The sequence below is a fragment of the Narcine bancroftii genome, chromosome 3 (genome assembly GCF_036971445.1).
Source record: "Narcine bancroftii isolate sNarBan1 chromosome 3, sNarBan1.hap1, whole genome shotgun sequence".
Taxonomy (NCBI): Eukaryota; Metazoa; Chordata; class Chondrichthyes; order Torpediniformes; family Narcinidae; genus Narcine; species Narcine bancroftii.
Window position 1 is genome coordinate 169,358,245 of NC_091471.1, and position 15,144 is coordinate 169,373,388.

At 35.1% G+C, this 15,144-nt stretch overlaps 1 protein-coding gene across 1 annotated transcript in view; it reads left to right on the plus strand.

Moving 5' to 3' along the window:
- Positions 1-15,144, plus strand: part of wrn (WRN RecQ like helicase) — a 286,387-nt gene that overhangs the window by 136,531 nt on the left and 134,712 nt on the right. The window contains exons 29-33 of the mRNA XM_069925810.1: positions 6,492-6,604; positions 7,111-7,225; positions 8,248-8,349; positions 9,465-9,600; positions 13,046-13,203. Coding sequence (XP_069781911.1) covers positions 6,492-6,604; positions 7,111-7,225; positions 8,248-8,349; positions 9,465-9,600; positions 13,046-13,203 — 624 coding nt within the window. The remainder of the gene's footprint in view (positions 1-6,491; positions 6,605-7,110; positions 7,226-8,247; positions 8,350-9,464; positions 9,601-13,045; positions 13,204-15,144) is intronic.

Here is a 15,144-nt window from a genome sequence, read left to right on the forward strand (position 1 = left end):
AAAGGTTATCTGTTGTGAAAGGGATTAGTTGATTTTGCAACAATAGTAATTTTGGTAGTTGGTAATTTGTTTTTTTTTCTTTTCTACATGAATCTTCTTCCAAATGTTGAGCAGATGGTGCTGTACTGGTGAACTTCTATATTGCACCAGTTTTTCATCCTACTTATAAAGTACATGTTCTGGTACCTTCTCCCCTATTTTATCAAGCTCTATCCTGGTCCAATCTGGTTTCTCCCTTGTTTGATAAAAATCTGATAGATATCTTAATTGTGCTGCTCTATAATAATTCTTAAAGTTTGGTAGCTGCAAACCACCTTGCTTGTACCATTCTGTTAATTTATCTAGCGCTATCCTCTGTTTCCCCCCCCACTTTCCATAAGAATTTCCTTATTATTTTTTTTACCTCATTGAAGAATTTCTCTGTTAAGGGAATTGGTAACGATTGAAATAGGTTTTGTATCCTTAGGAAGATATTAATTTTAATGAAACTTACCCTTCCTATCAGTGTTAGTGGTAAATCTTTCCAATGTTCTAAGTCATCTTGTAGTTTCTTCATTAATGGCTGATATTTTAATTTGTATAGATGGCCTAGATTATTATCTAGTCCAATACTTAGGTATCAGATTGCTTGTGTTTACCATTTAAATGGTGATTCTTTTTTAAACTTTGTGAAATCCGCATTATTCAATGGCATCACTTCACTTTTATTTGTGTTGATCTTGTACCCCGATATTTCTCCATATTCCTTCAATTTCTTATGTAATTCTTTTATTGATAATTCTGGTTCTGTTAAGTATACTATGATGTCATCTGCAAATAGACTGATTTTGTATTCCCTCTCTTTTATTTTTATCCCTTTTATTTTATTTTCTGTTCTTATCAGTTCTGCCAGTGGTTCTATTGCTAAAGCAAACAGTGAGGGAGATAGTGGACATCCCTGCCTAGTTGACCTGCTTAATTTAAATTGGTTCGATATATATCCATTTACTGTCACCTTTGCCATTGGACCGTTATATAATGCTTTAATACAATTAATATATTTCTCTGGTAGGTTGAACTTCTGTAATACTTTGAATAAATAATTCCATTCTACCCTGTTCAAGGCTTTCCCTGAATCTAAAGCAACAACCACTGTTGGCATTTTATTTCCTTGTACTGCATGGATTAAGTTAATGATCTTACAAACATTGTCTGTTCATCTTAATAAATCCAGCTTGATCTAATTTTACTATTTTTGGTACATAGTCGGCCAATCTGTTTACTAATAGTTTTGCTATTATTTTATAATGAGTTAAGTAGGGATATTGGTCTATATGATGCTGGTGTTAATGGATCTTTCCCTGTCTTTGGTATTACTGTAATTATTGCTATTTTACATGAATCTGGCAAGTTTTGTTTCTTCAATCTGGTTCATTACTTCCAGGAGAGGAGGAATTAGTAACTCTTTAAATGCTTTATAGAATTCTATTGAGTCCGTCTTCCTCAGGCATTTTATTGTTCGGTAGCTTTTTTAATATATCTTATATTTCCTCTCTTTCAAATGGTTTTATCAATTTGTTTTGCTTCTCTTGTAATTTCAGTAGTTCAATTTTAGCTAAAAACTCATCTATTTTGTCTTCTTTCCCTTCGTTCTCAATTCGGTATAATTGTTCATGGAATTCCTTAAAGTTTTCATTGATCTATGTTGGGTTATATGTAATTTGTTTCTCCTTTTTCCTTGATGCCAACACAGTTCTTTTAGCTTGTTCTGTTTGAAGTTGCCAGGCTAATATTTTGTGTGTTTTTTCTCCTAGCTCGTAATACTTCTGCTTTATTTTCATTGTTCTTCTCCACTTTATACGTTTGTAATGTTTCGTATTTTATTTTTTTGTCCGCCAATTCTCTTCTTTTTGTTGTATCTTCCCTTGTTGCTAGTTCTTTTTCTGTACTTATTATTTCCCTTTCCAGCTGTTCTATTTCTCAATTGTAGTCCTTTTTCATCTTAGTTACATAACTTATTATCTGCCCTCTGATGAAGGTTTTAATTGCATCCCATAATATAAATTTGTCTTTCACTGATTCCGTATTTATTTCAAAGTACATTTTAATTTGGCGCTCAATAAATTCTCTAAAATCCTGTCTTTTAAGTAGCATGGAGTTTAATCTCTATCTATATGTTCTTGGTGGGATGTCCTCCAGTTCTATTGCTAATAACAAGGGTGTGTGATCAGTTAACAAACTAGCTTTATATTATGTTCCAAATCCATCAATTTAAGTTGGGCTGCTTCATAATAATTTTGAAAATGTGGTAAACGTAATCCCCCTAACTCATATTTCCGAGTTAATTTATTCAAGGCTACTCTTGAAAATTTACCTCTCCATAAAAACTCCTTAACCATTTTATTCAAATCTCGAAAAAAAATTATCAAGTAAATACGGAATAGATTGAAACAAATATTGCATACGTGGAAAAATATTCATCTTAATTGTATTTATCCTACTCAATAAATTAATAGGTAAATCTTTCCATTTAATCAAATCAGTTTTAATTTTTTTAATTAATGGAACATAATTTAATTTACATAAAGATTGATAATTAACATTCAAAATTATACCCAAATACTTAATTTGATCAGTCCATTTCAAATTAATAATATTCTTATAAACTGAATAATCTTCACTTACTGGTAATATTTCACTTTTTTTCCCCAAATAACTTTATATCCAGAAAGACATCCATATTGTATCAGACACTCCTTCAAGTGCAAAAGTGATTGAGCTGGATTTGTTAAATACACCAATACATCATCGGCAAATAAATTAATTTTATATTCCTCATCTAAAACTTTCATACCTTGTATCTGTGTATTTTGTCTATCAGCTGTGCTAAAGGTTCGATCACTAACGCAAACAAAGCTGTTGATAAAGGACAACCTTGACGAGTTGATCGAGTCAATTTAAATGGTTCCTAAATCAAGCCATTCGTCAATACTCTAGCTACCGGTTTACTATATAAAGCCTTAATCCAACCAATAAAGATTGGACCAAACTTAAATTTCTCCAGAACTTGAAACAAAAAATTCCACTCAACTCTATCAAATGCTTTTTCTGCATCTAAAGATATCACCATCGGGTGATCTAAAGATTGTCGAAATCTATTAATCAAACGCAAAATATTATCTGAGGCATATCTATTCTTTATGAAACCTGTCTGATCCATATGAATCAACTTGGGTAAAGCTTAGCCAATCTATTTGCTAAAATTTTAGCTACTATTTTATAATCTACATCTAACAACGAAATTGGTCTATATGAAGATACTTTCAAAGGATGTCTATCTTTTTTAGGAATTACTGTAATTAAAGCACTAGAACAGGACTCAGGTAATTCATAGTGTTCTCCAACTTGACATAATACATCTCCAAACACTGTGGAAAAATCATCATAAAAAAATTTTATAAAATTCAACCGAAAATCCATTGTCACCAGGTGATTTACCGTTCGGCATTTCCATCATAGCCATTTTAATTTCCGAATCAGTAAATGGTTCTTCCAACTCCTGTATATCTGCATCCTCTAATGTCGGTAAATTCAACTGTGATTTAAAAAAAAAAAGATCAATCGTTCCATTTTCTTCTTTTCCTTCAGATGTATATAACTTTTTATAAAATGAACAAAATTCATAATTAATCTCACGAGGTTTATAAGATGTGAGAATTCCATCTAACAGCATTAATAGTCCTCAAAACCTGTTCTTTCTATAATTGCCATGCCAATACCTGATGTGCTTTCTCTCCCCATTCATAATACTGTTGTTTAGTCCTATTAATCATACATTCAAATTGATAAGATTGCAAAGTATTATATTCCAATTTCAATCTAGATAATTCTATTTTCTGATCTTCTGTAGCATCTTTCTGAAATTCCTTTTCTAACTCATCAATCTGTTTCTCTAATTCAAGACTCTGATTTAATCGATTTTTTTTTATTTTAGAAGTATAACTAATTATTTGTCCTCTCAAATAAGCTTTCATAGCATTCCATAATACAAACTTTGATCAGAATTAGAATTTTCTTTAAAAAAAAATTAATTTGTTTTTTCAAAAAATCGATAAATGCCGTATTTTTAAATAACATTGTATTAAACCTCCAACGATAGGCCACTTGAATTTTCTCAGAAGAATTTTCTGCATCTGAAATAAATATTTCATCATCTACATTTGGGGCATAAATATTAAGTAAAGTCCAAAATTTACTAAAAATCTTAGAATTCAATTTAAGAATACATCCTGCCTTTTCCTCCATTGATTGTAATTCAAAAGATAATTTTTTTATGTATCAAAATTGCTTCACCTTTAGCCCTGGAATTAAATGAAGAAGAATATACATGCCCTACCCAGTCCCTCTTCAATTTCATACTTTCTTTGACATTCAAATGTGTTTCTTGTAAAAAAGCAACATCAATTTTCATTTTCTTAATATACACGAAGACTCGCTTACGCTTAATCTGACTGTTTAAACCTCGAACATTAAAAGTAGCAAACCTCAACTTTGACATATCTACTAATATTACTAAAGACCAATAATATCTTTATATGAAAACTCAAATCAACATATATAAGCCCTCCAATAGGAGAAAAAAAATCACAAATTAAAAGCTAGATAAAAAGAAAATTAAAAAAAAATAATTAAAAAAAAATTACCGCCCCACCCCCAAAAAATACTACTAAAAAGTAGTAATCCCTAAACAAAATTTGGGTGTGGATCACCCACCAGTGGCTGATGACTAATAGAACTTAGAGCAAATCTCTCCCTCCCCAGCCAAACAAAGAATAACATCAAAATATCATAATAACATAAATAGTAAAATAAGAATAAGAAAATTCTTCTATTCATCCAAGAGATTCCAAACTCGGAGATCCCATTTCAAAAGAAGTTTGACTCTTTCCATTCCCATTTTTCCCATTTCTGCCATTTCTTCCGTTTCCAGAACAACCAGATTTTTCTTTAGGAGACAATGGTGGACTACGTCTTTGTCCTCTTATATCTGGCAATGACTCAGGAAAAATCATTGCTTCACGATCATTCTCAAAAAAACGGAGATTGATAGTCTCCTTTAAACACCTTCAACACTGCCGGATAGCGAAAAGTAGACTTATAACCTTTACGCCACAAAACTTCTTTAACTGGATTAAATCGACATCGACGTTGAATGACCTCTTGACTCAAATCAGGATAAAAAAAAACTCTGCTATTCTGAATCAATAACGGAGTTTGTCGTTGTCTCGCATTTTGCACTGCCAGTCGAACTATTGCTTCTCTGTCCAAATAATTCAAACATCGAATTATTACAGGTCTCGGTGGTTGACCAGTTAAAGGTGTTCTTCTTAATGCTCTTTGAGCTCTTTCCAATACCAAGCCTCCAGAAAAAAATTCTTGCCCTAGTACTTGTGGGATCCAGTCTTTAAAAAAACAAAGAGGATCTTGTCCTTCCATACCTTCTGGCAAACCAACTTTTAGGTAATATAAGCCATGGTCCCACTGCTGAAGTTTGAGACTCTCCAAGAGGTGGCAACATCTCTCAGCAAGAAGAAGAACTTCAAGATTCCAAACCGACGTCCCGATCTGGGGAGGTGGAGAAGCTGCTACTGGCGCCCAGACAACCTACTACAAGTGTGCAGTTGCCTCGCTTTGGCAGTTGGGACCAGTCCAGGCATTGATAAGTATAATTGGGAAGGACTTACATATTGTAGTGTGAATTCAGCTTTAGATTTAGTAATAAAGACTTGTATAAACTGAACTGCTCTCGGTGTGTGTGTGTATTTTCTTTCGGTAGCTTGATCACTGTGACCAATCTAAAATGAACAAAGTGAGAGGTACAAGTTTACCCAAGACAATACCCCAAGCTTAAGGTTCAGGTCCAGTTCAGTGTTCTTGCCCATATTTATTTCTTAGCCCATATGGAGTAAGACAGTTAAATTATCAATTTTGCTGAAAGAAGCTCCTGTAGACACACAGACAACTGCATATGCTGGAATCTGAAGCTAAACACACTGCTAGAGGAACTCAGCAGGTCAAGCTACTTGACTAGTCTCCAATTGTCTGTTTACCTTAATTCCTTCTGTCTCCTATTTTGTTTTGAGTTGGAGTTGCAAAATTTATAAATTTCTACTTCAATTATAGCACCATCTCTCACGCACATCCACTCCATCCAAGTTCAGCTAAGTACAGCCTGATATTACCAAAATATATTTTGCCTTAAAATTTCATTTTCATATTTTGTTTGCCAAGTGAATTCTTGGGATGTTCTGAATGCAAACACATGCTCTGTTTGATTTAGCTGTTTATTTCTCATCTTTTTATTTGTTGTTTGGATCTTGATTGATTGTTGTGCACTAGAAACATTTTTGAAATAATGAGTTCTTTGTTCTTGGAGTAAGTTATTTAAAAAAACAGTTAAATTGCAGCTTGTTTTCTTCTCATCGTATTCCATTCATATATTTTGTCAACAGGGCAAATTATATGGCAAATTATTGGCAGCCAGGCAAAATATTGCCAGTGAGAAAGATGTTCCTCCTGCTTTATTGGCTACAAACAAGATATTACTAGAGTTTGCCAAGATAAGGTATTTTTTAAAATGTATTTGAGTTCACACTGGAGAATTGGTCTGACTCAGCTCATGCAAATAATCAGTTAGCTCGTTAACTAAATAAATCAGGTGATATTTAATGCTTCAAATCTTAATATTGTTGTTTTATTATGATGGTACCTTCAGAAATTGCATTTTTGTCTTGGATCTTTTAGATTCAAAACTTTAATAATATTTTGATATGGCAATTTGAAAGAGAAATTTGACAGAAAATTTAAATCTTTTGTCTTTCAAGTCAAGGATAATTTTATAGTGGATGCATTGTAAGAGAAAGAGAAAAGAGAGGAAATGAACCTGAGAAATGTGGGAAGAGTACTGATTAAAATTTTTCCTCTGTTGTCTGACTTGATATGTGCATCAGCATTTATTTTTTTATGCCACTCCTGTTGCCATAAAAACTACTTTGTGTTAAGATTCCATGTGAATTATATGTACATTATATTTAAAAAGCCTACTTGAATTATTTTCCTTTTCATCTACAGGCCAACAACTGTGGACAATCTGAAAAGAATTGATGGTGTATCTGTGGCTAAGTCTGCTATGTTGGCTCCGCTCTTGAATATTATCAAGAAATTCTGTGAAGCCAACGAATTGGAGGTATTTTGCTCAAAACAACTTTTTTTGGACCTTAATCTGCAAAGAAATGTAAGAAGCATCAGATTAGTCCCACAACTGAGACACTTCCTTTCAGTGTTAATGATAATGAGTTTATTGTCATATACATTGCACAATATTTATGTTATGCACCAAAATATTTCTTGCTACAGCTGAACATGTACTTTCTTTTAAAAAAACTAGATACTAAAAAGGCAGTAAATACAGAAAAAGATTCACAGGTATCCTAGTGCAAAAATAAATGTAACTTAGCAGTAGTGCAGACAGTCCTTTAGAGGTGTTGGAGTAGCCCCTGATAAGGGGAATTTGATGACACTGAAAACTGTTGAAAAGAAGCTGCTCTTGAACCACAAGGTGCTGGCCTTCAGGCCTTCAGTACTTTCTGTCCAAAGTTAGCAGTATGGAAAGGATAAGTTTGTTAGAGTATTCGATGCTATGACCTCGGACAGATATATCGTGACATTGTACTATTTGAAGAAGATTAGGCAGGTGTTGTGATATTTCACTCTTTTAACTTGTGTAAATGTTTTTTTTAATGGTTCTGTAAAATAATTGCGGTTAATTTGTGAATTATGTGGACAAACAAACGTGACTATTTGAAGTAATCTGCAGATTTCTTTAATTATAAAATGTCCTTCTGGTCTTTAAGTAAAGACTGTGCTGCTAATATTTAAGGTTTCTTAAGCAGGATAATTTTATATCTGAACAAGAAAAAGTTTAAAATTTGATTTCTTGAGACTTATTTGATAATTTATTTGCTAACATTGTTTGGGAAGTTGAATTTACTTTGCCTGGAAATTCATTCCCTTTTCATTTTGCCAAATGCACTTCATTGCAGTAGGTTTTCCTTCATTGGAACTCAATGTCAGAAGAGAATTAGAATAAAGACACTACTATTGAATTTAGTGTTTTGCACTATGAATCATGGATGAATTTGTAGGGAGAAGTATTAAACCAAAACAAATGTGTATCATAACGGATTTATTTATTTATTTTTGTAATAGATGGACAAGTTTTCAGTTTCAACTCTTAATATAGAGCAAAATCCAGTGGTCCAACCAAACTCTGCCTTTGGCGTCCAGTCTAATATTGCAAGTGTAACAAAAGTAAGATGTTATTTAAAATAATCCATTTTACTTATAATTGTTTTTTTATAGGCTACTCAATATTTGACCACTGAGATATTTAATATAATAATCATTAATGCCTTTCTTAACATCAGAAGTGCGCTGTGTTTATTCTTTAGTTTTTTTAAACTTGCCTAGACTTTGACTTTTCATTTATTGCAATGCTTATACAACTGTTGAACTGCTTAAGCATTCTTTTTCTTCTCCCCCAATAAAAGCTTTGACGATAACAAAATTCTAGCACTTTCTCATCTTGCTTTTTCCACCAATGGTTTAATGTTTGCTAATGTATGATAAGAGGCTTTAGATTTGAATGTCGAATGTAATTAGATCTTGCTGTTCTCTGGTTTAATATTTAGAGTGTAGATCTGATTTTATTTTGTGTCAACACTGTTGTACTTTCCATCAACTCCAAAACAAATATTAGAAGCTCACATCCTGGAGTGTAGAAGATTGAGGGGGGACTTGATAGAGGTGTTTAAGATTTTAAAAGGGACAGACAGAGTAAATGTGGATAGGCTTTTTCAATTAAACTAGAGGGCATGGTTTAAAATTGAAGGGGGAAAATTATAAAGGGAACATGAGGGGAAATTTCTTTATGCAGAGGGTGGTGGGGATGTGGAATGAGCTTCCGGCAGATGTGGTCGAGGCGGGATCATTGGTTACATTTAAAGATTACCGTAGATTAAAAGGTGAGAAATCAAGATGCTTCATTCCTTTTCCCTTACCTTTATTACCTTACTATATGATATATAAAAAAAAACCCAAAAGGATTCTCAAAAGTAATATTAAATAAAACCCTTCTCATTGCTAAATAAATAAAACATATACTCTTGGTTACATTTGGGAAATCATGCACATTTATCAATTCATGAATTGTTTATGATCATATCTTTCTTTGGCTTGGCTTCGCGGACGAAGATTTATGGAGGGGGTAAAAAGTCCACGTCAGCTGCAGGCTCGTTTGTGGCTGACCATATACATCAGTTCATTCAAACAGATAGGCAAGCAAGTTTTTGAGAAATCTTTAAGGAGGCACAATGGGGGCCACATTCTGAAAATAGTTCTTATAATTTCAAATGCTTTTGTTTCAGGCAAGAACCAGGGATTCAAGCAATGTGATATTTGCTGCGGTTGGTAACTCTTCATCTTGTGTGCCAAAATCGGGCAACGTGGATGTTAATCAAGCTGAAATCAGTGATCCAGTTCAGAATCATTCACTTACTTCAGGTAAAAAAAACTTAGCCATCCTCAGTTAATTATCCAGTCTTAAAAAAGAAGCAAAGTAAGTAGATCGAATCAGCTTGTAGTGTGATGAGTTTACTGTTATATATATTATGTAATGTACATAGACACCAAAATACTTGTTACAGCCAAACATCTATATTGAAAAAAAAACAACTGAAAAAGCAACTACTGTACAATAGTACACTTAATTGAATTAAGACACAATAATTAAAAATATAGAGGATGAAAAAATCCTCCTGCAAATAAAAATAATTGGCAATAGTGTAGACAGTCTTTTTGTGGTCAAGAAGTAGTCCATGATTATAGAAGGGGGAGGTTCAAGAGCCTGACAGCTGTTGTAAAGAAACTGTTCTTGAACCAAGATCTGCTTCTGTACCTGCTGCTCGAAAGCAGCAGTGAGAAGATCACTGGTGGGTCCTGATGAACATTATAATTGTAAGTGGTTTTGTACTGACTTTTGTGAAGCAAGTGTAACATTCTCCATTGGAATAGTATGCACAGTATTTAGACCATAGAGTATAGAAGAAGAAAAAAATAAATAACCACATTCTCTCTCTCTCTCTCTCTCTCTCTCTCTCTCTCTCTCTCTCTCCCTCCCCCCTCTCTCTCCCCCCCTCTCTCTCCCCCTCTCTCTCCCCCCCTCTCTCTCCCCCCCTCTCTCTCTCTCTCTCTCTCTCCCCCTCTCTCTCCCCCCCCTCTCTCTCCCCCCCTCTCTCCCCCCCCTCTCTCTCCCCCCCCCCTCTCTCTCCCCCCCCCTCTCTCTCCCCCCCTCTCTCTCTCCCCCCCTCTCTCTCTTCCCCCCTCTCTCTCTCCCCCCCTCTCTCTCTCCCCCCCTCTCTCTCTCCCCCCCTCTCTCTCTCCCCCCCTCTCTCTCTCCCCCTCTCTCTCTCTCTCTCTCTCTCTCTCTCTCTCTCTCTCTCTCTCTCTCTCTCTCTCTCTCTCCCCCCCATAGAGTTATTTAGACATTAATTGAATCCAAAATTTATAGATACTGGCAATCTAAATTAAAACAAATATGGTGGAAATATTCAACATGTCTGGCTGTATCTGTTTACGGTTCAAAATGGAAATGAAATGTGTGCATACACTGCTTGGTTGATTATTATTGGCATCTGTAAGTCCCTAATCTCAATTGGTAATGTGTGGACAAGGACAACAAGTTCAAAATAGGTCATCAGAAAAATCTTCATCAGTTTTTTTTCCGGGATCTGCTTTTCCTGTGATATTTGGGAATGTCTGTCTCTTGTTTTTATTGCTATCTGTGTGTCAATTTATTGTTATTCCATTGATTGGGTATAAATTGACTTTTGTGCATGTGTTTTTTGATGTCTTATTCTTGAAAGAAGACCAGGGATTGGTGTTCCTCCCCAGTTTAACAAAACTTGGTGGATCAAATTGTTTTAGGAGTTTTAAGAGGGTAGTTAGTTTGGGACTGAAGTTGTACGTAGTGTTGACCAGGGAAGAAGAGTCTTTTTCTCTCTGGAAAGAGCATTAATGATGACCTGAGAGTTTCATAGCCATTTCTACTCATGCCAACTTTTAACTTGCACAGATTTGAAGCTGATAAACTCAAATTGAGTGGATTGTTCAGAAAGGGTGCTGTTCATTCACTACATTTTTGCATTTGTTTACTCTGACTCAAACTGTCAAAGTAGACTTTTAGTGCTGAAGCAAGCAAAGAATTGGTGGAGGAACTCTGCATTCATGGTCTGTCAATGTTTTGGGTGTGAACCACTTTGAAGGAATTAGTTTTAGTGCTGCTATGGTTGAAATCATAAAACGTTTGTAACAATGCAAACCACTTGAATTCTTCACATTCCGTTTTGTTGTTCAGTTGTCCAGTCATACTTGCTGATGGACCATGCCATGCCATGATATAGAATTGACTGTTGAATGATATGTAATCTTTTTAAAGAACAAATGAATGTAAATTCCCAAATAGAAATGAATTAAAGTGTTACAGTATTAAATATATAAAACGTCATACAGAATGGCTCATTGTAAACTATTTTCTCATTGTAAACATACTTTGGTATTCCAAGTGCTGATACAGTTCTTCAAATTCTTGGATGTCTAATATAATGTCCACAGAGTGCAGAGTAAAGGTTAAATGCTAAGGTGGTGGGGGGGGGGTGGAATGGGCAGTGCTAATCCTGTGCACTACCTGGTGGTAAAGAGTAGAATGTTACCAAAGATGTGATTTAAAAATTGGATAAGCAAGTTTTCGGATGATACAAAGGTTGGTGATGTTGTGGACAGTGAGGAAGATTACCGTAGATTAAAAGGTGATTTAGGAAGGCTGGAGGTGTGGGCTGAGAAATGGCTGATGGAATTTAATACAGATAAGTGTGAGGTGTTACATTTTGGAAAGGCAAATCTAAATAGGTCATATGTATTAAATGGTAGGCTATTGAGATGTGCAGAGCAACAAAGGGATTTAGGAGTTGTGGTAAATAGTACCCTCAAGGCTGATACTCAGGTAGATGGTGTGGTGAAGAAGGCATTTGGAATGTTGGCCTTCATAAATCGGAGTATTGAATTCAAGAGTAGGGAGGTTATGATGAAATTGTACAAGGCATTGGTGAGGCCAAATTTGGAGTACTGTGTACAGTTTTTGTCACCAAGTTATAGGAAAGATATAAACAAAATAGAGAGAGTACATAGAAGGTTCACGAGAATATTGACAGGATTTCAAGGTTTGAGTTACAGGGAAAGGTTGTGCAGACTAGGGATTTTTCTCTGGAGCGTAGAAGATTGAGAGGGGACTTGATAGAGGTGTTTAAGATTTTTAAAGGGACAGACAGAGTAAATGTGGATAGGCTTTTTCAATTAAGAAAGGAGGAGATTCAAACTAGAGGGCATGGTTTAAGATTGAAGGGGGAAAATTATAAAGGGAACATGAGGGGAAATTTCTTTACGCAAAAGGTGGTAGGGATGTGGAATGAGCTTCCGACAGACGTATTTGAGGTGGGATCATTGGTTACATTTAAGGAAAGACTAGATAGTTACATGGAGAGGAGAGGACTGGAGGGGTATGGACCGGGTGCTGGTCAGTGGGACTAGGAGGGTCGGGATTTGCTATGGCATGGACTAGTAGGGCCGAACTGGCCTGTTCTGTGCTGTAAGTGGTTATATGGTTACATGGTTAAAAACAGCCATAATGTTCAGAGAAGTTTTGCAAAAGGAAAACAAAAAAAATGTGAGTTTACTGTTAACGTTCCAAAAGAACCGTTTACGTTCTTTGCTTGTTTACATGTTTTACGCTGTGTACAGCTTATTTTTTGCACTACCAATTAGTGGTAATTCTGCCATGCCTGCAGGAAAAAGGAATCTCGATTGTATGTGATGTCATGTACGTACTCTGATAATAAATCTGAAATCTTTGTACTATCATTAAATAAACCCCAGATTTGTGTTCCATGTGTAGACTTCAACTGGGAATCTGTTCAGACAAGGAATGATGATAATCACCCAGGGCAATCACAAAATTCTTGTGTTGAGACCAAATTTCCCCAAGAAAATGACCCTGCATTCAGATTTTCTGAACCTTGTATCAAAGAAGAAATAAACTGGATTGATACGGCAGTGAGTATTTTGTTTAATACCCTTTCATAACAAAATGTGCTAAATGTGATTGTGCATGTAGGTTTGAAAAAATGTTAAAAGGAAGAAAAGGTCAATTGAAAATTGATGATCACTGGCAGTTATTTGATTTTAATTCATGATTGTTAAAATATAAAGCTAAGACTTTAAAGTTTGAGTATTTGTTGTATATGCCATTGCATTACTGCCATAGGAAGCACACCAGGATGTACAAAATCTTTAAGCCAGAATAGCGATTATAAATTAATAATTGCATCATCATAGAAAATGTTGTATGGTTGCTCGAGTGGTACCATTTTAGTACTTTCGGGCTGAGATTCTTCTTGATTCATGTTTGTTTTGAGGTATTATTGAGTCAATAGGTGGCAGTAGAATACTATTGTTTTGTATTTCTCTGCACACTAACATCACATTATTATAATGCAGCATTCGTTTCTAAGATTTTTATGTGCCTTTTACTGTTAACAGAATAGACTCAAAAAGTCTGAGGAGATGAAATTAGTATATTTTATTGTTTATAATTTTCTTAAAGCATAGAATAGATTACATCTAGAAGCATGAAATATATCAACAAAAAATCCCCACTTTACAGAGGAATTGCTTTTCTAGAAAATCATAGCTTTCACGATTTTACATAAATTGAATCCTTGACAAAGTTAACAAAATTTGTTTTTGCATTTTGTGTGTGCATGCGGGTGTTACAGGAAATCAGCTTTACAGAATTCACAAATCATTACCCAAAAACTTGAGATATGAAATAATATTTGCTCTCACAGGATATATATTGAAAATAACATAATTTGATTTCTTTTCAACTTGCGTTTCTTGCTGCAACTGCAGATGACGTGGCTTCACGTCAGGGAAAATCAGAATATGGACTATTTTCTAAGAATGCATTACCATCCTATAAAATAGAGGTCACCTGTATTCAGTTATTTTTCTCACGGGGTTAATGGGTTGTTTAAAAGAGGGTGATGAGTCAGTATACAGGAGGGAGATTGAAAACTTGGCTGAATCATGTGCTAACAACACCCTCGCACTCATTGTCACCAAATCCAAAGAGCTGATTGTGGACTTGCAGAGGAGATAACCAGAGGTGTACGTTTCAGTGATCATTAGAGGGACCAGAGGTGGAGAGGGTGAGCAAATTTAAATTCCTTGGGAGTCAATATTTCATAAGGCCTTTCTTGGATCAAGCACACAAATGTCATTGTGAAAAAGCATGTCAGCGCCTCTACTTTTTCAGGAGTTTGTGGAGGTTTGGTATAATATCGAAAACCTTGACAAACCTCTAGAGAAGTGTAGTGGAAAGTGTGCTGACCGGCTGGCCTGCATATAGAGGCATTAATATCTCTGAACAGAAAGCCCTGCAAAAGATCGTGGACATAGCCCAGTACATCGCAGGCAAAAGTCTCCCACCATTGAGAAGATCTACATGGAAGTTTACTGACGAAGAGCAGCAGGGATGATCAAGGATCCACACCCCCCAGAACAAGTTCTTTTCTCGCTGCTGCCATCAGGAAAGAGGTATCAATGCCATGGCTCGTACCACCAGGTTCAGGAACAGTTGCTACCCCTCTACCAGTAGACACCTAAACAACAAACTCAATCAGAGATTCATTGAAGGACACTTAACTTTGCACAATATTTATTAACGAATATTTATTTTCTGTATTGCTCAGTTTGTTTGAACTTCCTTCTTGTTTACTTGTCTTCTCTCGAGTACAGTTTTTTTTTGCTTTACCAGTAAGTAGAAATTCTACCTGGCCCCCAAGTAAAGAATCTCCGGGGTGCATGTGGTGTCACATATGTGCTATGACAATAAATCTGAACTATGAGCATGTTGAACAAATAATTAGAAGCAGGAAAATAGCCTGTTAACCTGAATAGAAATTTGTTTTTTTGAGTGTTAACAATAATGCT